Consider the following 23697-nt stretch of genomic DNA (forward strand, 5'->3'; position numbering starts at 1 on the left):
AGGAAGTGTTGGTGGGCATTGGTGATTGCGAGGGTTCAAGTTGTGTTTGTCATGTTGAGACACGATGTTATGCTCTGTCGCTGTACACTCAAAGAACAGCGGTGAATCACGTTCCACGCTGACACTGGACTGTATCAAAGGATACAAATCCCCGCATAACCGGGTTGAACTCGAGAGTGTCAAACTCTTTTTGTATTCACATGTAAGAATAGTTTTTTCTAGAAAATTAAAAGGTCGGGCAGGAATCACAGAGGGAGAAGAAGAAAGATTTGCCCTTCCCACACCCTAACCAACACCTTACTATGCAAACAAAAGAAAAAAAAAGAAATCCCCTGCTAGTTCCTGATATCTGGTTGTCAGACCCATAATCCCTACTCCCGCCTGTACTAAATGCTCTTCCGCTCTCCACTCCCACTTACTCCAATGGAATCGCCAATTTCCCCTTGGTCCACTCGCCGCCAGCCAACGGCCTTGTAAAGGCTGTAATGTCATCTCCCTCGGCCTGGTAAAATACATACAAGCTGTCCCAAATCGTCCTGCGATTCGCATCTCTCTCCGCAAACGCCGTGACGCTCATGTGGGTGCCACCCAGCCCTTTGACAGGGCCCGCAGGATCGGTAATAGTAAAGGTTTCGTCCGGGACAAAAGTTGTATTTTCGGATGCAAACGTGACATTGAACCCCTGGATAGTCCTATCCTCCATTTGGGCGTAGAAATAGGTAGTGAAGCCGAGGGAGCTGGCGGGATAGACGCCGCGAATGGCGGCGTTGGAGGCATTGGTCCACTTGTTGATTGGATGGGCCTCTGTGGCAGGGCGGGTGGTGTTTGTGTCGCGCCACCAGAATTCAACGTCGTTTTCCTTGTTGACGAGCATGGTGTAAGTGGATGTGCCTTCGCCCCAGCTGTAACAGCCCACGCCGGCGTGGCCATTGACATCTTTCCATTCTTGCACAGGGACCCAGACGTCTTGCCCGTTGTACCAGGCGTATTGCTGGAATGTGGAATTGTCTGTTGCGAACCAGAGATTCATGCCTAGGCGCTCGTCGAAGGGCTGTTGATTGGTTATGCCAGAGGCTGTTGGGAATCGGGAAAAGTCGGAGTCACCATAGTAGTTACCCTTCCAGCAGGCTTGTAGACCGCTAGTTGGTGCGCTGAATGCCTTCAAGTTGAGTTCGTTCAAATGACCGGCTTGCCATATCTCGGTCTGGTTGGTCCTTGTCACCTGTCTCACCGTATTATTCCTGTCGATGTAGAAGACATGGAACTTCGCAAGAATTAGCCTTAATCCTCAGGAGAAAACAAAGGCAGCTGCTTACGTATTGCGTCGAGTTGACGGCATAGGAGACAGCAGAGATCGGAGAGGCGTCCTTGACATCGCCTGCAACCGTTTCAGCCTTTGTTCCACCAATCCATTTTCGGTCAGTCGTGTATTGCATGAATCTGATGTCCCCAGTATGGTGCTGAAAGTACAGCGTGAAGATACGTCGTTGACCCGTGTTCCATGATTCACCAGCCAAAGCAATCCCACTGCCGTTGAAAGCACCTCTTTGTGAAATGTACTTGGCGCTGAGTGCGCCACCCATACATAACTCTGGATTGCTTCGGCATATTGGATCTGTTGGACCATCATCCCTATCGCATGGTTAATCATTGTAACAAATACAAGAATGGATGCGTAACATACGATGAGCTACCCTTGAGTCCTAGGCCCAAACCCAGGCCTAAGCCCATCGCAAGAGCGATGACCCAGATTAAGACACACGCTACGAGTATAAAGAATTTGCGCTTCTTCATACCCCAGTACGTCCGATCGTTGGCTGGCTCTGGTACCGGTATCTTGTCAGATGATGAAGACCTAGGGTGGCCAGCCTGCTCAGTGAAATCTGACACTCTCGGGTGAGGAGAGATGGGCATGGAGCTTCCACCTGGGGATGGCGGAAGTGGTCGTTCAGCCAACGATTGGGGAAGGAACTGGCCCGGCACAACTTCAGGTGCCGAGTAATCAGGAGTTGGTGGTACAACATTATGATCAGGACCGCAGGGCAGTTTTTCGTCGGTGTAGTATCTGCTGAAACTGTCAGACTCGAGAAGAGGAGCTTCGTCGACCTCGAGACCAGCAGGGTTGTTTTGAGTTGAGCACCATTGGAAGTTGTCGTACCCTGACTGATGAGTATCATTCTCTTGCGACAATCGTTGTCCAGTCCCGATCTCTGCATGTTCATGAAGGGTTGGATGGGCGCTTGGCGGGGAAGGCGGACTGTACTGTATTCCCGAAAATGCCCCGGTCGCAGGCTGTTGGTGTACTTCTTGAAATCGTGGAGGAGGGCTCCAGCCGCGATGTGAGTAGCTCACCGGGCTGACTCTGTCATCATCGTGGTCATGTTGGGGATCCATCATATCTGGCAGAGAGACAGAATGAAAGGAGCAAGAAGGAAGGTTGAGCAGGTGCCGAAGAAAACCGCACGATCAGTGTCAATACCTCTGCCCCGGGCCTATCCCATACGGCAGAAAGGACCATGCGTCTAGCAGACGCAGAAGCGCATGTCCCTGGGACCATCAGAAGATACATGGAACGCAGACCTGACCAATGCACGCCTGCATGATCCTGGAGTACCGATCAACCTGTCTTTCACAGATCAGTCAGCATAGCACCGGCCAGTAGGTAACGCTGGAGCTTTCATTCCGCCAATCGGATCTGTCAGCTTACAGCAGGTCTTGCTATAACCTGTGTGGATAGCGTTTGACGATCCAAGGCGACACGTCGCGGCTGTTCCTTTGGACCACACTTCAAGCCGAGGAGGAAGAAAGTCTACCGGTTTTTGCGAGCCACCACCGTCCGGGGGGGTTGAGACAAGCATCTCAGATTACAATGTTAGCCACATGTACTATACGAAGGGCGGTTGCGCAAGTTGTATGAGCGGTCTACATGTCAGATGAATTCGGGTACTTTAAATTGATTGTGTCAACACTTTCACTCTTCAGGCTTCAATGGCGCACGAGCTTGAGCCGGGCTCACGTCCGTGAAGTAGGTAGACCCTTGCGAGCTGCTCGTATGTATGATTACCACCGATTGACATGGAATCATCTCGTGATGCCATGTGCTGTGATCATCAGCAGTTGTGTATAGGTAGGTACCACGGAAGAAAGAACGAATAAACCTTTGCCAGAGATTACATGGCTATTTCGATGGCCTTTATGTAGAATCTCGGCTGCTGGCAAGGAGGTGGCAGGCTGACCGGGAGAACCCCCGAATACCTCTTGCCCACACAGTATGATGGAGAACGACTTCGAAGACTCAAAGTCATTGTGTGAAGGAAGTTTGATCCTTCATTGTCAAAGACTTCGCCCCACGTTCACTGACCGAAATTGAGATAATGAAGCATCTCCAGCGAGTCTACATTTGGAGGCATGAGGAAGCAGGCAGTTGGTAGGACTGGCTGCGATGGCCGCATGGGTGACCCCTGGCTGATCCTCTCGTCCGTGCGTCCGTAGACGCTCGAGATTGAGGAGATGAAGGGCATTGCGGACCGAAGGTTTGTTGATGCTGCACTTGTGTGGTCCGATTGGGTAACGAAAGCCTAATGCGCTTTGCATCAGGCAATCAGAGTCAGCAGTGAGCACCAAGGTCTGGGGCTGTGTGTAAGAACCGAGCAGCGAGTGACTTGGAGACAAGGGTGGAGACAAGGGAGGTGAGGCAAGATGCGACTCAACACGCACCAAGTTGATTTTTAAACACACTCGATCCCCTGGTCTTTACCCCGTGATGTTTGAAACCTGACATGGTTTCTTCTGTTCAATTCCATCTGATAACACCCATGTGATTGGAGATAGGAGCTAAACAGTGCAGTGCTTCGGTACGGGAGGGTAGGTAGGCAATGTATGAGCGTTTGCGTTTTGAAAGAGCGGGCGGACAAACAAAGTTCCGAAGAGGCCTGTGTAATGAGAAACTCTACCCATGATTCTAGCCTTTGCAAGAGGTTTTGCTTTGTTGCTTGGCACCACCACGAACAGCGATGACAAGGAGGCTAAAAGAAGGAGACCGAGAAGACTTTGCCCATCTTGTGGAGTTTATTTATACCGTAGTATGGTACTACACAGTAGTACATACATGGTAACCTACAGTAGGCAGACTGTCCAGGCAAGTGTCGCTGACCTAAGCCACGTGCGGTCAGCATTGCCGAGCCTGCCCAGCCTGCCCGAGTATGACGCACGAACCTTCCATGAGCAGCGCACTAACCCGCATCCGGCAACGGCCACTGTTCTCCCTCCCCTCGTCCCTTCGCCTTCCCCTCTCACCTCTCACATTCAGACTCACTCAACCCCACCCCCCACACCCGACACTGAAAGCGCGCAAGCAAGCCGCGCAGACAGTGAACACGCCATAAAGCCGCTTCATTCATAAGAAAACGTCGGCTCACCTAACAAGGCCGCCGTTTGTTACCACCACCTCCGCTCCTACGCTCTCCTTCACCGAGGGCATTTGGCGCGCACAATAGCACAATAGCAAGAAGAAAAATATCCTCCCCCCCTTCCCAGACACGTGAAAGGCATGGATCGGTCGTGCCCAAAGATCATGGCTTCTGTCTGCTTCTCCAAGATTCCCAAGGAAGTCGACAACTTGCGCGTTTGCGCCAGCGTGCGCTACCACGTTTGAACGCTTGCACTCCTGTGCCTCTCCACCTTTTGGACGCGCGACTAAGACTGAGCGTCCGATAACCGTACCGTTGTCTTTTCCTGCACAGTGGTCATTGACAGGCCTCTGTGCGCGAGACAAACAAACAAAGATATTCATCGCTACGACAAGCACAAGATTCACCCGGCCACCTCGGTCCTCAAAGAAAAAGTTGGCCAGTTTTGGACCTCATCTACTAAGGCCAGCGATTACCTGCCACCCAAAAGAAAACAAGCGCCAAGCACTCCGATACAACGATCTGCCACTGCACAACTCCGGTAGGCGTTGCAACAAACCCCCGCGACAATGACTATCGCAAACTGTACGGTTGCGCCAATCAAACCAAGCGTATCAGCCAGCATTATTTTCCCTCCACGCGAACTAAAGCACTACCAACGATGGCAGCGCTTATGCACCACACTAAGCTCCGCGCAACAAGGTCTTGTCCCTTCAGCCTTGGAATACGAAAACTTCCAACAATGGCTCAAGAGGCAGGATTCTGGCTATTTTTCTGATCACTTCGAAGATTTATCTGAACACGTCAAACCCCTTCTTCAGGACTCAACAGGGTCCCCAGTCGAACCACCTGTGGCAGTAGTATGCCAACATAGGCTACATCCTGTAGCTGTCGGTCAGTCATGGCTGCGATGTCCTGTCTGTACCATTGATATGCATATTCGATACCTGAGAGTCCTCAAACGAGCTCTAGATAGCGCTGGTGGACGAGCACCAACCTGCACGCTTATGACATCAGAGTTTCAAGAAGACGTGTATAGCGCGTGGCTCTATGCGAAGATATGCGCCGTTCAGGAGTTTTCACGACTCGAACGTATGGCTGAACAGGAAGCCGACTGGTCACTCCGGCATTCACGCGTGCAAGGAAAGGATTTGCAGACGGCGGAGAAAGCGCTACAGCTTTACTGGTCTGAGATAGGAGGATGTGACGCGGACAGGTCACGTACGCATGGGAAAAAGACCGTGGCTTTTAGTGAGCAAACCAGCTTTGAGCTTGGGAGACCTTGTGCATACTTTTGGCAAAAATCACCTCGATATGAACACGGAAAGTACACAGTCAGCGAGGACCGTGAGGAGGCACATGCCTCTCCAGACGAATTTGAACCCGCCAGTCACACCCAAACAGACTGCGCGCAACGATCGATCGTAGACGACCAAGCAACCGGAGCAGTAGATGCCTCGTGTGACGATGCTGCTGAAAATCTTCTCGAAGATGACGATGATGACAGTGATTGGGAGGATGTGGAGTCCAACGAAGATGCAGATTTGTCCTATTTCGAAGACAGTGATCTGGATGACGGAAGCATTCTGTTCGAGGCCGAAGAGCAAACTGAATTCATTGTCTTCGAAGACGATTGAAAGGGACATGCATCAGATACTTGAGGGTCTGTGAAAGAGTCCCTCGTGGGAATCATTCGAATATACTGTCGGGGGTTGAGGCTGATTGGGTAGGCTCAATGTTCCTACAACGTCTCTGGTCAACAACCCAAATGAGTGCTCTGCCCATTGAATGAGGGTGGATCATCGTGCAAGTCTGGGCCGGGTACAATCTAGTAGCTCTCGAGCCCTTCTGTCTTGTGCATCGAAAACGTCCTTTACCGAAGCGATGCTTTTGGATAGCTTCTGTAGGCTAGAATGCCCGCTCGAAATATTATTTGAACCCAAGATGCATTGTTCAACACGAGTGGGATGAGTGACTTTCGTCTTTCTTCAGCTGCGTCAGGCTCTTTCTAAACTAAGCAGTGCTCAAGAGCTGGCTTGACTACCTACAAAGCATAAAATCTTTAAAGTATACAGCCGTCACCCCTGCTTCACTACAGCATCAGCTCGCTCCAAGTGACCCTCAGCCCAGGAACTGCCTCCAAGCCCCAAGTGGTCTTCCAACTCGTGTATTGATCCAACACGTTGCAAACCCGCACTTGCCTTCGCAACCGATCCCAACGTTAACTCGGTCCTAATGAAAGCTGTATTTGAGTGGACGTGTGAAACTAGTCACATTGGTTGAGCCGACGACAAACGCAGGCAGACTTTCTGACCGTTTGACCACAACAGCCTCTCTCTTGTACAGGCCATACAGGCACAACTTCCCCTGCGTGGTTGACTGGCCTAGACAAGCGTGCATACCTTGAAGTAGCAATCTACCTTGCATCGACTATCCAGACAATGACAAGTCCACGATCGTGGTACCGACCGAATACAGGATTCAGATAGATATGCCAGATATGCGAGGTGGCTGGCAGTAAGTAGTGGTAGCAGTAGCAGTAGTTGCCTACCCATACTAATGGGAAATAACAGTCACATGTTGTCCACTTTCACTAAAGGTAGATAAGCATATATATACAAACAGACAAGAAGCTCAACACACGCGCACACCTCTTCTCTCCCCTCCACACACACGCTCGACTATTTCTACCACTTTAAAAACAAATACCCACACTCATCGGCCTCAACGACATATCTGAGTAAAGCACAATTCTTCACTAAGCTTGGATAGGTCACTGATTTCGCTAAGCTCTCTCTTGTTTGCCACTACAGTCAGTGCAGCCAGTGTCAGTCACACCAAAACACCATGAGCAGTGCGAACCGCGCGACAATGCCCGGGGCGTCAGCGCTATTCTCCGACGACGAACTCCCTTGGTACCTGTCCTGGTGGCAAGAGCACTATGGTAGGGAAATCAGAGATGCTAAAGAAGTTGCTTTGCCAACCGCATACGAATATCTAGATTACATGCAGTGGATGTACAGACATGAGTCAGATCCAGCGCAGGATGAGGCATCTGAGAAGAGAGAAGATACAACGCTGCCGCCCTCAAACCCGACTTCTAGTACAGCACCCGCAAACCATGCCGTACGCGCGACGCGCTGCAAACACCTCCTCCATCCAGGGCACCCAGCTTCTGCACCGACTACTGCAGAGCCGAATGGCAGTAATGGCGGCAATGGGAATTGCATGGCCGCATGGTGTCCAAAATGCATCATGAGGATACACGTGCGAATGGTCAATGAGCTGTGGCCGCGCTGGACTGCTCTAGGTGGGCCCTGGCGCAAAGTCCCTGACGGCGCAACAGGTGAGGACTACGCCAAAGCCAAAGAAGCGTTCCGAATCCGTAAGGTCGACCTTGTCAACGCCATGGAGGAGTTGGAATCTATCGCACAACTCGAGGCGGCGTGGGAGGCAGCAAACCCAGATGCCAAGATCAGCGAAGTCATGAAAGAGCAGGGAGCGTCTTCGACGGTGGACATGTACCACCAGGCCAATACGTATCTTGGAGAGTCAAGCAAAGAAAGTATTTTGCCTCCGTCTGCGCCTGAGACGCCGATGCCGACGCCGTGGAAGGCAAAGAGGAAGCGACTGAGTTACTCGCCAGGCACACCTGAAGACACACGTCACCGATCATACGACAAATATGCTCGTGGCTGCTACACCTACGATCCCAAGTCGCCGCACGCCTGTCCAGATGAAGAGGGCTGGGAAGACACGGCACTGCGCCAAGATTGGCGCTTCAATGTCCGCCAGTGCCGGCTGCTGTACTGCGACAAAGATCCAGATGAGCCAAATGTAGCCTACCGAGAGCTCACCGACGATAAGTCCAAAGACCGGCTGCTAGCGAGTATCGATACGTGGTTAGCCACAATTGAGCGCGAGTCGATTCCTAGCTGGATTACGATACTGAAGGATACATCGGACATATTTATTGCGTGGGAGTGCGATGAGGACGACGACAAGGAGGAAGTGGGCTTCCGCAATTGGCAGAAGATAGTTACACTGGTGGACACGAATCTTGAGGCTTTTGCGCGGGCGGTTGGGGATATTGACGATGAGGATATCGCTGAACATCAGCTGAATCTTGAGGAAGAAGCGGAGCGAGAAGATGAATCATCTAATTCTCTTGACGAGACGTCGACGCAGATATCAAGTGACTCGGAGGATAGCGATGACGAAATATTTTGAGAGCTTAGTGTTTAGTGAGATGAGCAGGAGCTTTATGATGTACAACGAAAAGAAGGTGTGGTCATCATCGGGTTTGGGTATTTAACATCTAGATGGTGGTCTCGACTAGCGATCACATGTACGAGTAGGAACAAGGGAGAGAATGTAGGTAGCAAGGTATTTACATGACGACGCAGCACGAGTTCTGCTTCTTGGCCTGTTTTGCGAGTCAGAAGGTTGTACAAACGAGATTGATTGGTACTTTAGAGACGGTACCTGTGTATAGAACATCTTGCTCTGAGCACTAAGCCCATCACTCTTCGCGACCAACGTGTCAATCTTCTCCCCACGCTCCAGCACACTTTCAATAGTCTTGTGCAGTACAATCTTGGTCTCGTCCAACTCCTTCTGAATCTTCATAATACTGTCCGCCTGCTGTGGGTCCTGGTACTTTTTGATGTAGTCGGCGAGCTCAGGGTACGACAGCTTCGGGCTGTCCTTGGTGGCGTTGGCATAGGCGCTGCGTGGATATTTGGTGTGGAAGCCGTCGACGACCTTTTTGAGGAGCGAATGGGCTACGAGGTTGGGGTATTCGACGTCGGAGATGACCATGCCGCAAATGCCCGGCTGCTGGCTGTACGCATGAAACATGTACTCTATCACGCCGTGTGAGCTTCCTCGAGAATATATGTAATACGAGAGTCTTATTGACGAACCTTTCTCTTCAACACTCTGCTGTTGTCCTACTCGTGTGCGCTTCGCGATCTGACCTCCGCAGAAGGTTGCCTAGTTGCCGGTCAGTATGATCGATGGTGTGGTCTGGATGAATCTGCGGTATGAAGGCCCTGCCCAGGTCTCGTCCAGGTTGAGATGACGTACGAACTGACTGATACTGCCGCGGGTGAAATAGTTGAACGAGTCGAGAGCCTGCTCCTTGACCAGCTCGACGGCCTCATCGTCCTTAGCCTTCACCTCCGTCATAAAGACCTAGAAGGGCACAAGTCAGCCTTATGCCAGATGCAGAGACGGTGGAAAGAGAGCCTACGCCGATGTAAATGATCTTCATGGTTGCGCTATGTGGGAAAATCGAGTCTGCAGCGTCGCAAGATGCAGTTGCAGCCGACTCCAAGTGTTCTGGCTGTCACAGCAGGGCGCCATGGCCATGCAACATCCACATGCGCCGCCCCCACGTCCGCTTATGTCATCCCGTACGGGATCTGCAGGGAGCGGCCTAGGTCAAACTAGTAAAGCGTTAGCCGAGCATCTCGACATGTCACATCGCCGCCATCATCCTGGATGAAATTTGAATCCCTACGGAACGATATATTCGAACAACCATGTCGGCCGCTGTAGAGGACGCTCATACGCAATGGCTCGAGCAGCTTGCTTCCATGCGCCGTGCTATAGCAGAGCTGAATCTGCCAAACGACAACGACCAGGAGGCACCAGCTTATGGCCATGACCTCGAATTCGACGACGATGACTTCTCTGGAACTGCAAGCGGGGAAGATATATGGGACATTATCAGCGACGAGTACGAAGAAGCATATAGTAGCGATCAACTCGGACAATTCCCCCAAAAAAGCCAGCTGGCTGGCAATGCTTATGATCAGCAATGGTTGGCCCGCAAATGCACTGCTATTGCGCGAACCAGCTCCGGACTGGATGCCACTGCCCTACAGGATCAGATCACAGCTATCCTTGCAAGTGACAGCAACGGTAAGTAAGAATTGATATTTTTGTCCCCTTCCTTCTGATTGGATGTAGACGAGGAGCTGCAGATGATGCTAGCCGACATTGTGGGCTATGGCGAACTCGACCTCGTCGCAGATCTCATCTCTCACCGAAAGGAAGTTATACAACCTCCCCAAAAGACTGCTACAGCTCAAGAAGACGGCATTTTTGGGCGCTTGCAGACTAGAGCAGAGCGTGAAGAAGCGTTGCGTAAGCAAGATCGAGACCACAAAAATGCGTTACTGGCACCCGCTATGGACCGGACCGGACCTCAATATCCACACGTCTATCGCACCCATCAAGCTGGTAATAAAGTCTCTGCTTATGGCAAGAAGTATGCTCTGCCGCCAGGAACTGTCCACCGTGATGATAATCTGTGTGAGGAATACGAGATCCCAGCAGTGCCCGTCGGTACTGTCGGCACTGGCCGAAAACTTCTCGAAATCCGGGAGCTCGATGGTCTTTGCCAAAGGACGTTCAAAGGCTACAAGACACTTAACCGCATGCAAAGCCTCGTATATCCCGTCGCATATAAGACAAGTGAGAATATGCTTATTTGTGCTCCCACCGGTGCAGGTAAGACGGATGCGGCTGTGCTTACCATCCTCAACACGGTGGCTAGGAACATTATACCGAATCCTATTGAACAACCTGAAGCTACCGATTTCACTGTCATGACGGAAGACTTCAAGATCATCTACGTTGCCCCAATGAAGGCTCTTGCTGCCGAAATCACTGAAAAACTGGGAAAGCGTTTCGCATGGCTTGGTATCAAAGTCCGCGAACTTACCGGTGACATGCACTTGACTAAGGCCGAGATTTTGGATACCCAAATAATCGTCACTACACCGGAGAAGTGGGACGTGGTGACAAGAAAAAGCACTGGAGACACTGAACTTGTCCAAAAAGTGCGGCTACTGATCATTGATGAGGTCCACATGCTCCACGATGAGCGAGGCGCAGTCCTGGAAAGCTTGGTCGCCAGAACTCAGCGACAGGTTGAAAGCACACAATCGCTGATCCGTATTGTTGGTCTATCTGCCACCCTCCCAAACTATGTTGACGTAGCGGACTTCCTTCGTGTAAACAAAATGGCTGGCCTATTTTATTTCGATGCTTCTTTTCGTCCTGTCCCGTTGGAGCAGCATTTCATTGGAGCAAAAGGTAAGGCGGGAACCCGAAAGTCTCGGGAGAACATCGAAAAGGTAGCTTTCGACAAAGTCGTGGAGATGCTTAAGTTAGGGCATCAGGTCATGGTCTTCGTACATTCCAGAGCGGACACACTCAAAACAGCCCGCAGACTTCACGAAATGGCTGTTGAGGACCAGTGCACCGACCTATTTGACCCAACGGATCATCCAAGATATGACCTTGCTCGACGCGATATGCAGCAATCCAAGGGGCGAGATCTGCGTGAGCTTCTTGACAAAGGCATGGGTACTCACCATGCTGGTATGCCTCGCTCAGACAGAAATTTGGTCGAACGCCTCTTTGCGGATGGCGTGATGAGAGTGCTTTGCTGTACAGCTACATTGGCATGGGGCGTCAACCTTCCCGCAGCTGCTGTCTTGATCAAAGGAACCCAGGTTTACAATGCTCAGGAGGGTAAATTCACGGATCTCGGCATTCTGGACGTACTTCAAATCTTTGGTCGTGCTGGGCGACCCCAATTCCAGGACACTGGTATTGGGTTTATCTGCACAACACACGATAAACTTGATCACTATATGAAAGCGGTGACAGAACAACAGCCCATCGAATCAAGATTCTCGGCAAAGCTTATAGACAATCTCAACGCCGAGATCTCGCTAGGAACGGTCACTACCGTATCGGAAGCAGTGACCTGGCTCGGATACTCATATCTGTTCGTGCGGATGCAACAGAGCCCTCTGTCATATGGTATAGAGTGGAGTGAGATTCGAGACGACCCACAGCTTGTTGGAAGACGCCGTAAGCTGATTATCGATGCCGCGAGGATTCTCCAAAAGAGTCAGATGATTATCTTCAACGAAACCACTGAAGACCTGCGCGCGAAAGATGTTGGCCGTATTGCCAGTCAGTACTACGTCCAGCAGTCAAGTATAGAGATCTTCAACACTATGATGCAGCCTCACAACAGTGATGCAGATGCATTGGCTATGATTAGTATGAGCGGAGAGTTCGATCAAGTGCAGTCGCGTGAGACTGAAGAGAAGGAACTGTCGGCTCTCAAAGAAGAAGGATACGTGGTCACCGACGTAAAGGATGGTTACGCTACATCGCATGGTAAAACGAATTATCTGCTGCAATCTTACATATCAAGAGCACGATTGGAAGATTTTACACTCGTCTCCGATACCAACTATATTACCCAGAATGCATCACGGATTGCACGTGCGTTGTTCATGATAGCGCTCAACCGCCGCTGGGGTTACCAGTGTCGAGTCCTCCTCAGTATTTGCCAGTCTATCGAACATCGCTGCTGGTCCATCGAGCATCCATTACATCAGTTTGACCTTCCACAGCCTGTACTGCGTCTGCTCGATGCAAGATTCCCTTCGATCGAAACTTTGCGAGACATGGACCCTGGCGAGATAGGAGACATGGTACACAACAAGAAAATGGGAGTTGTGATATCAAGGATTATGAACAATTTCCCTACCCTAGGTATAGAGTCGGAGATAGCACCTCTGAATCGCGACGTCCTCAGGATTCATCTCTGGCTGACGCCCGAATTCGTCTGGAATGATCGTCATCATGGAACATCAGAGGCCTTCTGGATTTGGGTCGAGAACTCCGAGACCTCCGACATTTACCACCACGAATACTTCATCCTGTCGCGCAAGAAGCTTTATGATAATCACGAACTCAACTTCACGATTCCACTCTCTGACCCACTACCTACACAGGTCTATGTGCGTGTTTTATCCGACCGCTGGTTGGGCGCAGAGACTGTGCATCCGATTTCGTTTCAGCATCTCATTAGACCTGACACAGAGAGTGTGTATACCGATCTACTGGATCTACAGCCACTACCAATATCTGCTTTGAAGAACCCACTTCTAGAAGAGGTGTACGCGCAGCGCTTTCAGTACTTCAACCCTATGCAGTCACAGATCTTTCATTGCTTGTACCACACTCCAGCAAATGTATTGCTTGGATCACCGACTGGTAGTGGCAAAACTGTCGCCGCTGAGCTTGCCATGTGGTGGGCGTTTCGCGAAAAGCCTGGATCCAAGGTTGTCTACATCGCACCCATGAAGGCGCTTGTGCGAGAGCGAGTGCAGGATTGGGGCAAGCGACTAGCTGGTCCAATGGGCCTGAAGTTAGTCGAACTAACTGGTGACAATACTCCTGACACACGTACTATCCGAGATGCAGATGTCATCATCACGACGCCTGAGAAGTGGGACGGTATTAGTCGTAGCTGGCAGACTCGTGGATATGTTCGTCAAGTCAGCTTGGTTATCATCGATGAGATTCATCTCTTAGGTGGTGATCGAGGTCCTATTCTGGAGATTATCGTTTCACGTATGAACTATATTGCATCGCAAAAGAAGGACGGCTCCATACGTTTGCTCGGTATGTCCACGGCTTGCGCTAATGCATCAGATCTTGGGAACTGGCTGGGCGTCAAAGAAGGTCTCTTCAACTTCCGACACTCTGTCCGCCCTGTGCCTCTTGAGATTTTTATCGATGGCTTCCCAGAGCAACGTGGGTTCTGCCCATTGATGCAGTCCATGAACCGACCGACTTTCCTTGCTATTAAGGCCCACTCTCCAGAGAAGCCTGTCATCGTCTTCGTAGCCTCGCGTCGCCAAACCCGTCTGACTGCGCGTGATCTGATCAACTTCTGTGGTATGGAAGACAACCCTAGGCGTTTCCTGCACATGTCCGAAGATGACCTCGCTTTGAACCTCACTCGAGTCAAGGACGGCGCACTACGGGAGGCCCTCAGCTTTGGAATAGGACTCCATCATGCTGGTCTAGTTGAGACTGATCGATCGTTATCTGAAGAACTTTTTGCAAATAACAAGATCCAGATCCTTATTGCTACCAGTACACTCGCTTGGGGAGTGAATCTGCCTGCACATCTAGTTGTCGTCAAGGGAACGCAGTTCTTCGACGCTAAGACTGAAGGATACAAGGACATGGATTTGACGGACGTATTGCAGATGTTAGGTCGTGCCGGGCGCCCTCAGTTTGACGACTCGGGTATTGCGCGAATCTTCACCCAGGACGCGAAGAAGGAATTCTACAAGCATTTCCTCCACACTGGTTTTCCGGTCGAATCGTCGCTCCACAAAGTCCTGGATAACCACTTGGGCGCCGAAATTTCAGCCGGAACTATTGCAACGAAACAAGATGCATTAGACTATCTCACCTGGACGTTCTTCTTCCGCCGGCTACACAAGAATCCTTCCTTCTATGGCCTGGAGCTCTCAGCAGAGGAGCACAACACCATAGCCGCGCAAACCATGGCTAACGACTACATGATTGAGCTTGTTGAGAAGTCTCTCAAGGAACTAGACGAATCTTCATGTGCTATTGTAGAACCAACTGGCGAGGTCGATCCCACTCCTTTGGGCAAGATCATGAGCTACTATTACCTCAGTCACAAAACCATCCGATATCTTGTCAAGAACGTCAAGCGCAATGCAACCTTTGCGGATGTTCTCGCCTGGATCTCGCATGCGACCGAGTACGATGAGTTGCCAGTTCGCCACAACGAAGATCTCATCAATGTCGAGCTGTCCAAGGCCCTCCCCATCCAAGCAGATGACTTTGGTCTGCCCATGTGGGATCCTCATGTAAAGGCTTTCCTGCTTCTACAAGCACACTTTTCGCGCATCGATCTGCCAATCTCTGATTATGTGGGTGATCTCAACAGTGTGTTGGACCAGAGCATTCGTATTGTACAGGCTTCCATTGACGTCCTCACTGAGCTGGGATACTTTTCCTCTTGTGAAGCCATGATCTCTCTTCTCCAAGCTATCAAATCTGCACGCTGGCCCACCGATGGCGTGCTATCCATCTTCCCAGGCGTAGACGTCGAACAGGAGAAGAAGCGTCTCGAAAACCCCCGAGCCAGTCCCAAAACGTTGATCGAGGCAACAACGGCAAAGCCAGCCACGCTTCAGACAGCGGCAAAGTCTGCAGGCGTCACCGTTGCGGCTATGCAGCGCTTCATCGAACCAGTAGCCCGTCTGCCGGTCGTCAGGCTCGACTTGGAGAGCATCAACGCCATGTCAATGATGCTCAACCTTTCACGTCAAAACTACGCAAGATTGCAAAATGGCGGTGTGCGCATCTTTGCGCCTCGCTACCCAAAGCCACAGACTGAAGGCTTCTTCGCCATCGTCTCGTATTCAAGCTCGGATGAAATCATTGCACTCAAGCGTGTGGGCTGGAATGATCTGAGTCGCAATGGTGGCGGTCTGCGTGGTGGTGGTGGTGGTGGTGGTGGTGGTCGTAGCCAAAGGGGCGATGGGGGGACGCAGTCGAGTCTGCGGACTTCGGCGAAGGTCTCATTGCCGCCTGAGGCGCAGGGGATGAAGGTGGATATCACGGTGCACAGTGACTCGTACCCAGGGATGAAGTGGAAAATCGAAGGCATCGATGTTCCCCAGGCGCCGTTTGTGGATGAAGGGGGAAAGGGCAAGGAGAAGGCGTAGTTTGGTCTTTATAGCTGTGGTGAACATTTCATGACGGATATTGCTCAGGGTTGTCAAGTATGAATTTTGTTTTGGCAGCTGCATCTACTACATATGTGCCAGATCAGACGCGTCAAGCCTTGACCCAGCCCCATCCCTTGAACGCAACCCTCGCCATGATCAAGAATGCCGCACTGGCAAACAACATAGACCCCCCAAACGTCCACAGCGCATCAAACCCCTTGTTATCCAAAATCGCCCCTCCAATCGGCGTCCCAATCAGCAAGCCAATCGAGACAAACGCAAAGCTCTGCCCCAACCTCGTCCCAATCTTCTCCCTCGCATCCCCACTCAATTGCACAATGACTGTCGGCGGCAGACTAACAAAGGAACCGGAGAAGAAGCCATAAAAAGCCATGAGCACAATGATACCGGCCGAACTGTCCACGGCGATAAAACACATGCACAACACGGCCGAGACGAGACAGCAGGGAATCACAACGTTGAAAGGTCCCAGTATGTCGGCGAAGATGTTGGGCACGATGCGGCCAAAGACAGAGGTGCTATTCATGACGGCGAGGAGGTAAAACGCCAGATTTTCATTGGTGATGTGTCGTTGAAGGGCGTAGAGCTGGGCGTAAAAGAAGGGCATGTACAAGCCCATGAAGCCGGCGAAGAAGCCGGCGACCTGAATGGAGTAGGCGGGTATCAAGAAGGCGGGGAGATCGAAGAGCGAGCGGGATTTCGGGGGCAGGACGCGGACGCGCATGACGAGGTTGGGGATGAGCATGGTGGCGAGGATGACGAAACCGAGGATGCGCGTTGTCCATGCGAAGCCGAGCCTAGGGAGGAGTTTGTGGAACATGATGGGGTAAATGACGCCGCCAAAGGAGGAGCCAGATGCGGAGATGCCAATGGCCATGCCGATGCGTGTGGAGAAGTAGGTGGAGAGGATGGCGATGCTGGGGACGAACAGCGCGCCGGTTCCGATGCCGATGCAGAAGGCTTGGGCGAGGAGGACTTGCCAGTACGCATGGGCGAGGGAGAGCATCATTTGGCCGAGGACGAGCATGAAGCTGCCAAAGAGGAGGAGGGCGCGGAAGTAGCCGGCGTCATAGATGGGGCCTGTGAGGGCGGCGACGAACAGGAGGAGGAAGGCTTGGATGCTGCCGATCCAGGAGATGGAGGAGGGGCTCCACGAGGAGAGCAGCTCGGTTTCATAGTAGGCTTGGTAGGAGCCAAAGGTATTTACAATGCCCCTGGGAGATTTCTTGTTAGTGGTGAGACGGGAGATTTGGCTTTGGGGGGATATCAAGTGTACCAAGAATTGAAGAGTAAGAAGAAGCCGCCCAAGACTTGCAGCCAAGCCCATAGACCTCCATCGGGTATCTTCGAAGCATCTCTTACGCTGGGATGTCTTGATTGAACAGGCTCGAGTTCAACGCCTTCTTCCTGTCGTAATGGGCGGTCTTTGGTCTCGTGTTGATTTTGTTCGTGGGCTTGAAGCGCCGGTGTGCCATGAACCAAGTCTGTAGATGACAGTGATGGCCGTTGGCTTGGCTTTTCGTCAAAGACTTGTGAAGACGTATCTGATATTGTAGGCATATCATGCGCCTGCGCTGTAGTACGGTTCATATTAGGATGGCAAGCGTTGTGCTGAGAGGATGATGAAGAGTCGAATAGCACCCTCTTTTAGCGGCTGGAAGCTGAATAGCCAAAAGAACAAAGCTTTGCCTGTGGTAAAGCCTGGGACACTGCCTGAAGAGAACACACACAAAAAGCAGACGAGAAGCAAAGATTAAAATAAAGTAGAATAGGGAGCAGGGATGGAGTCTAGGTGTAAGCGCAGCAGATTCAGCTTTACCGCTCCTACCTTCGGGAGGGAAAAGGGCGGAACGGTGGTACCAGCACGCCCTGCGGCACCTTCACGAGGATTGCTTAGTTATTGCTTAGGAGCGAAGAGAAGTCGGTTAAGAAGGAGAGGCCAAGTTCAGTAGGAAGCCAGGTTGGAATCCAGGGGCAAACACGGTCTTTGGAAACGGGGAAAGAGGGCGGGACAGTGATGTACATAGGATAGGACCAGCCCAGCACGCCCTATGGCAACCTTTACGAGATCTGCCTCGGTCTTGACTTGATAGCGAAAAAGCGATTGCCGCAATAAACTTTCCTTTTCCTTGCCTTAGCCGAACAAACAGCGGACGGGGCGTACTACGAGCACGTCACCAACCTTTTTATCTCCGCCTAATACCCGGCGCCCTTCTAAGCTTGTTCGTTCGTCTGTCTTCAATGGCACACGTTCTGATCTCCGACCAAGTCTTCGGCCGATGCGGATATCGGACTTGTACATAAATCAGTGTTCGACAATCATCTCGACAGGAAAGGTGATATCAGACAGAGCGCCATTCTAGTAGTAGGTACAGTAAGACCTAGATGACTCCGCGGGACCGAGTAGTTGCTTTTGCCGCAAAATCTTGGGATGGGTAGAACAAGCTTCCCCTTCCTGACTGGAAAGTTTCCGAAAAGCTTTACCATACGGTAAGTCAACACACTAGATAGTTTTTGACAGCCAGACCAGGATCCACTTACCACACACACACACACACACCACACACCACACACTCAAACACGACTACAGCTCCCAGGACTCATCATCACTTGGGCTGGGTAGGTACCATGCATGTTATTTTGTCCGTCTCTCGACGTCTATGTAGACCCCTGCGCCAGAAACCTTGAAATCGCCAGACGGGCCACCGCGCCCCACCCAAATCCGAAGACTACTCAAGACGCCTACAAAGGATGGTTTGCAGAGCGCAAGGGTATAACAAAGCGAACTAAGGCTTCTTTATGTGCTTCGTTCCTATTATGGGGGGGAATATGCATCGTCGTCTCTCGTGTCGTACTTTTAGTGACTGTAGGAAGAACCAGATGAGAAGTATGTCGCTAACAACGCCACATCAAACGCCTTGACAAACCGCTATGCTATACACCCTAGAATAATCCCACCCTTTTTTTTGTAAACACCTCGAGGAAGATACGTACCAAGATCGACCGGATATGGCTGTAGATGCGGAGACCTCAGAGCTCGCAATAGTTGAGACTCCACTTGTCCAGACCGGCCCCTCAGACTTCACTATGCAAACGCTTTGCAACCAACTTGTAGCCTGAAGGATGGAGAGGCGACGGATCAACCTGCTCCACATGCTCCTCAATATACATGTTCTTCAACAAAGCCTTGGGAACTGGCCCATGAGCAGCCGTCTTTGACTGGTTTTGTACAGCCTTTTGACGCCGGCTCTCACGCTCATTGACAACGTCCCGCATGAGGGCAACAACGCCAGTCCAGCCAAGCTGATTCGCCGTCGCCCGATGATTCAGTAGACGATCTACAAGAGGAAGGGGCAGTGAAAGAAGGACCGACGAGAGCACACTTGTGGCGTGACGCGGTTGGACATCATGCTCGGGAGGCGCATCTCCGAATCGAATCTTGCTTAAGCGCGGGTTATGCGAAGTCGTCCGAGCCTCAATAAAAGCTGGTAGGCGTGGGAGATCGCGGAGTTCTGGCGCAATGGTATACAATTGGAAGTCGACTGGGAAAGTATAGGCCATGAAGTCAATGGCAGAGTTGAGCAGCGCGGTGATGAAAGGGTCTTCAGCATCGGGCCCTTCAACCCGAGACCGAGGACTCGGCCCAGCTTGCAAAACGTATTGTAGTACGAGGTCAACAGTGTCCCATCGCAGGAGCATACGTGCAATGTCAACACCCCGAGCTTGCATGCTAGGCATCTGCAGTGTTCGGGCAGCAGCCTTGTAGCTCAAAATCTCCTGGATACGTCGTCGAGCATCACTCGATGGGCCAGCTTGGTCGCTCTCATACATGTACGGAGCAAGGCCAAACAAGAAATTTTGTGCCGTAATCAGTGGCGCTCCGTACAAGACCTTGACAGCCTCTTCAAGCGAGTCGCGCGTGACGAAGGGATCAGATACCAGCACATCAATCAACCGCCGCGCGTCGCGAGAACGGTGGCTGGGAGCTGGGCTGTGGCGGATAGCTTCTGCGATGGTTGGGCTTCGCCTAACGACAATACCGTGAACAGGTGCGGAGACAAGAGCAGAATCTGGCGACCGAAATTGCAGAACGAAATCGGCAAATTCTGGATTTCCAAATTGAGTGGAAAGGTAAGCTGCAAGCTCGAAGGCTGATTCCTCAAGAGGAGACACTGGTGCTGCAGTGCCGTTTTGAAATGCAAGTGCATGAGGATCCTCTCCATGGTCGGACCCAGGCTTCACATCGTTGAAGTGAGTTTTGCCGGGTGACTGAGGATGCGAGGCGGCAACTCCGTTGATGCGGAACGCAGTGTCTTCTGGGAATTGGCCGTTGTAAGGGCTCGCATACTCTACACCGCTTTCGAAAACAGGGCGCGGCGGCGCTGCGGGGGCCGGAAGCCAAGGCGCACCAACCTCGGAAGGATGGTGAGAGTGTCCGGGGAAGAAAGGCGCATATGGCTGAGGAGTAAACCTGGGGGCTAGTGGGGGAAATGCAGCGTGCTGTAGATCCATCGGCTGCTTCAGGCCCTTGGGAGATGCTGGCATAGTGGGCGAGTCGTTGGCGCTGCGGAACTCAACAGCTCCGGCGCTGAGCTGATGCTGGTGGAACTGCATTTGTGCCTCCCGGCTATCAGGCGGAGTGTGTGTGCCCGACCTGTTGGAAGGGTAGAAAGGCGGTGGGAGCTGGGCGGGCACCGCTAATCTGCGTCGAGTCTGGTCACTGAGCGGCTGGGAGTTGTCCATGGGCGCGACTGGAGAGTCATCGGTGTGTCCATTGGTCTTGACTTGGCCATTGACTTGGGTCTCTGCAGTTTGGCGTATGAGCTTGCGCACAGTGATTCGGCCAGCATCGTGGCGTAACTTGTGGTACGAGAACATACCTGGGGCGTGCTCGGCCTCGACTTCGTCCACCACACCAACAGGGGGAGAGGCCGGCGGAGAAGAAGCCAGGGCGAGGGCCTTTGGCTGGGCCTGCTTGCCAGTTCCCGATGCCTTGGAGTCTGGCGTCCATGGCGCATCGTGAGCAGGCGCTCGATGGTCCTCGGAAGGCGCGTTCGGCTGCTCTTCTTCCTCGGCCGTCGGTGGCTCTGCCTGCGGTTCTTGCTGAGCAACAGCGCCCTTGTTAGACTCCTCGGGCGTGAGGGGCCTTGTAGCAGGCGGCGCGCGCGACAGGCGATGCGGGATGGCAGGCACAATGCGAGGCATCGGGCGACGGGCCTGCATGGCGGCGGGCATGGCGATGGCGGTCGTTGGGCGTGCGAGCGTGGCGGGCTGGCGGTGGGTGAAGCGGATGGCGGATGGCGTATGGCGTATGGCGTGTGGCGGATGGTGGACTGCGGCAGCGGCTCCAGGTAATTGCTGGTCTTGGATCACTGCCAATTAGCCTGGAGCGCACTGAGGGACGGCGAGAGGACGGAGGACGGGCTTGGGAGAAGCGTTGAACCCCGCTGTCAAGTGAAGAGTGCAGATGGGCGGCCATGTGGGGACCAACTAATATTGAGCTATGACGGCGATTTTGCACCTTAGTCAGCCCTATGTACTACCTACTACCTACTACAGTACCACCTACTCTACATACTTTATACACTTTATACCCTTTACCAGAACAGACTGTCACCAACATACCCTAGTGCCTACATTCCTACGTCCCTTCTTTTCCTTCTATCCTGTATCTTACCTACTACACCTTTCCTGTCCTTTTCCACGTCTTGTTTCCATCTACCTACTGTCACTCAACCTAAATACGTAATGGTCTCGGGACTGCCGCAATCCAACCGTTCCCATCACTGTACCCAACATCTACTACCTTCGCGACCATCGATGGATCCAAATCCAGCATGTCCTCAAGAAAACAGCTTTCTTCCTACTCGTAAGTCATGTCTTGAACAAAGTACAGGCCTCTGCAATTCACTCACAACCTGTACAGCAAACCCCTTCAGCGTCTTGCAGGGACGTGATCAACCACTTGCCGAACCGAAGTAGAATTTCGACTGGCTGCCAGCTCCAATTAAATGTAGACGACGAGGAAAACGAGGCGGTCGACGCCATAGAAGCAAACTTGTGCTCCCCGCAAAGCTACCCAGCCTTACAGCTGAAGAGAAGTGCGCAAGTGCCTTGACGATGGAATCTGTGAAATGGCACAACAGCAACCAGACTAGCTTGCCTGGTCACAATCTTCAGGCCCCTGAGGCTATCCTGCAACACTGGTCTCCGCAGTGTCGTCCGAACACATTGCTATCGTCCCCAATCTCTGTGCTTCCAGCAGTCCATGTAGATCCAAAGCCAGGCTCAATATCTGAGACATGCCTCGCACGCACCTCACGCACATTATCGCACCCAGATCGCTTCAAGATAGAACGCAAAGACTCACGATTCTTTCCCCTCTCCGCTTTTTTGGCCTGTCCGGATTCAATCGGCCGCTGTCCTTCTACATCCAAATTCCTCAATTCTACGACTGTCGAATCACCATCCTCAAGCGCATCGCCAAGTACGGATAAGACAAATTCATCAGAAGCCATAGCTGCATCTCCATCTACGATCCCATCAAGAAGCTGTGCACTGCCTTTCTCGACACCCATGTGGTCGGCTCCGGCTTCCCCAAGCCATGACTCGGACTTGCAGCTGGCATCGTTCGCAAAGCGTGATTTAATGCATTCACTTCAGAAGTCTTCAAAACAATTAGATGCTGCAGACTATCGTGCCACACCCGACGCAGGAGCCAGCGGGTGCAAACGAACATGCACTGCTCTCATAACAGCGCCTATAGGATCTTCCCGTCCTTTCATCAACATGGTTTCACTGCAAGTACGGCCAGCTATACCAAAAGAAATTTTCGACCCAAAAGTTACACTAACACCCGCTATGCCGCTGAAATCGAAACTCACGTTGCATCCTACCAGATTAGAAAGGCAGCATGATACCAGGAACTTTCTGGACTTAGGGCATGCCAACCCGTGCTGGTGTAGGACACGTGCAGATTCTATAGCTTCAAAAAATAATGAATGTGCCGCTGTCGAGGAACTACCAACACCTTTTGCAAAGGTGGATGTCGCGGGTGACACCATCGTTGCCTCTAGCAGTGGAGCGCCTTTGGATTGCGCGTCTCTTGCGTCATCTCTGCAAGCACTCCCTCCTTTATGCGAAACATCAACTATCTTATCAGAGGATTGGATTATTCTTCCTCATAGTTCCCATGGCCATGGTCGGCGATCTCGGTCCCTTTCCTTGTGCGAATCGCTTGAGGGTGATGGGGGGATGTATCTTGTATCGCCTGCTAGTTACGCTATTTCACGCCGACCAACACCAACGCCCAGTCCAGAAGACGGTATGTCGGAGTCCGACAGCGGTAACTCATTGGCTGGGCCATGCGTGCCCTCTCCTGCAGAATCGTGTATCGAGTTCATACGATCTCCTTGGGATGAAGAGGAACGCCAAACTTGTCAACGATACATGTGCGTATGTAATAGCGCGAGTACCAGTGCTGTCGAATGGCCGATACTACAAGATGAGACAGGGTTCAAGAAGACAAGACATGCGCTGCGTGGTGGACATTTGAGCCAAGAGGACACAGGGAAGATTTGGGAACAAGAATGGGATTGGTTTGTGTAGATGGCATTGTTGATCGTGTCGGGGCTTGGAGCCTGGTAGCAGCCCTATGGCGATCAACT

At 51.9% G+C, this 23697-nt stretch overlaps 8 protein-coding genes across 8 annotated transcripts; 4 read left to right on the forward strand and 4 right to left on the reverse strand.

Annotated features, from left to right (window-relative positions):
* Positions 1–170: 170 nt before the first annotated feature.
* Positions 171–4021, reverse strand: IAQ61_002754 (uncharacterized protein). Its single transcript, XM_066095681.1, has 3 exons — positions 1685–4021; positions 1317–1632; positions 171–1264 (listed from the first exon to the last, which is right to left on the reverse strand). Exons 1-3 carry the CDS (start codon positions 2395–2397, stop codon positions 416–418), a joined length of 1878 nt encoding a protein of 625 aa, XP_065954517.1. The 5' UTR covers positions 2398–4021; the 3' UTR covers positions 171–415.
* A 957-nt stretch (positions 4022–4978) lies between these two features.
* On the forward strand, positions 4979–6046 carry IAQ61_002755 (uncharacterized protein; the record flags this gene model as incomplete). Its single annotated transcript, XM_003843468.1, has 1 exon — positions 4979–6046. The coding sequence occupies one exon, from the start codon at positions 4979–4981 to the stop codon at positions 6044–6046; it is 1068 nt and encodes a 355-aa protein (XP_003843516.1).
* A 1210-nt stretch (positions 6047–7256) lies between these two features.
* IAQ61_002756 (uncharacterized protein) lies at positions 7257–8639 on the forward strand (the record flags this gene model as incomplete). Its single annotated transcript, XM_003843467.2, has 1 exon — positions 7257–8639. The coding sequence occupies one exon, from the start codon at positions 7257–7259 to the stop codon at positions 8637–8639; it is 1383 nt and encodes a 460-aa protein (XP_003843515.2).
* Positions 8640–8799: 160 nt separating this feature from the next.
* IAQ61_002757 (uncharacterized protein) lies at positions 8800–9684 on the reverse strand (the record flags this gene model as incomplete). The annotated part of the gene is made up of 5 exons (XM_003843466.1): positions 8800–8835; positions 8895–9274; positions 9335–9404; positions 9498–9605; positions 9664–9684. The coding sequence occupies 5 exons, from the start codon at positions 9682–9684 to the stop codon at positions 8800–8802; spliced, it is 615 nt and encodes a 204-aa protein (XP_003843514.1).
* A 271-nt stretch (positions 9685–9955) lies between these two features.
* IAQ61_002758 (uncharacterized protein) lies at positions 9956–16006 on the forward strand (the record flags this gene model as incomplete). Its single annotated transcript, XM_003843465.2, has 2 exons — positions 9956–10337; positions 10386–16006. The coding sequence occupies 2 exons, from the start codon at positions 9956–9958 to the stop codon at positions 16004–16006; spliced, it is 6003 nt and encodes a 2000-aa protein (XP_003843513.2).
* A 112-nt stretch (positions 16007–16118) lies between these two features.
* Positions 16119–17620, reverse strand: IAQ61_002759 (uncharacterized protein; the record flags this gene model as incomplete). The annotated part of the gene is made up of 2 exons (XM_003843464.2): positions 16119–17244; positions 17307–17620. The coding sequence occupies 2 exons, from the start codon at positions 17618–17620 to the stop codon at positions 16119–16121; spliced, it is 1440 nt and encodes a 479-aa protein (XP_003843512.2).
* A 1485-nt stretch (positions 17621–19105) lies between these two features.
* IAQ61_002760 (uncharacterized protein) lies at positions 19106–21620 on the reverse strand (the record flags this gene model as incomplete). The annotated part of the gene is made up of 2 exons (XM_066095682.1): positions 20911–21620; positions 19106–20835 (listed from the first exon to the last, which is right to left on the reverse strand). Exons 1-2 carry the CDS (start codon positions 21263–21265, stop codon positions 19106–19108), a joined length of 2085 nt encoding a protein of 694 aa, XP_065954518.1. The 5' UTR covers positions 21266–21620.
* Positions 21621–21622: 2 nt separating this feature from the next.
* On the forward strand, positions 21623–23638 carry IAQ61_002761 (uncharacterized protein; the record flags this gene model as incomplete). The annotated part of the gene is made up of 2 exons (XM_066095683.1): positions 21623–21899; positions 22032–23638. The coding sequence occupies exons 1-2, from the start codon at positions 21779–21781 to the stop codon at positions 23636–23638; spliced, it is 1728 nt and encodes a 575-aa protein (XP_065954519.1). The 5' UTR covers positions 21623–21778.
* Between the last annotated feature and the right edge of the window lie 59 nt (positions 23639–23697).

Source organism: Plenodomus lingam, assembly GCF_022343315.1.
Source record: "Plenodomus lingam strain CAN1 chromosome Unknown contig_14, whole genome shotgun sequence".
Lineage (NCBI taxonomy): Eukaryota > Fungi > Ascomycota > Dothideomycetes > Pleosporales > Leptosphaeriaceae > Plenodomus > Plenodomus lingam.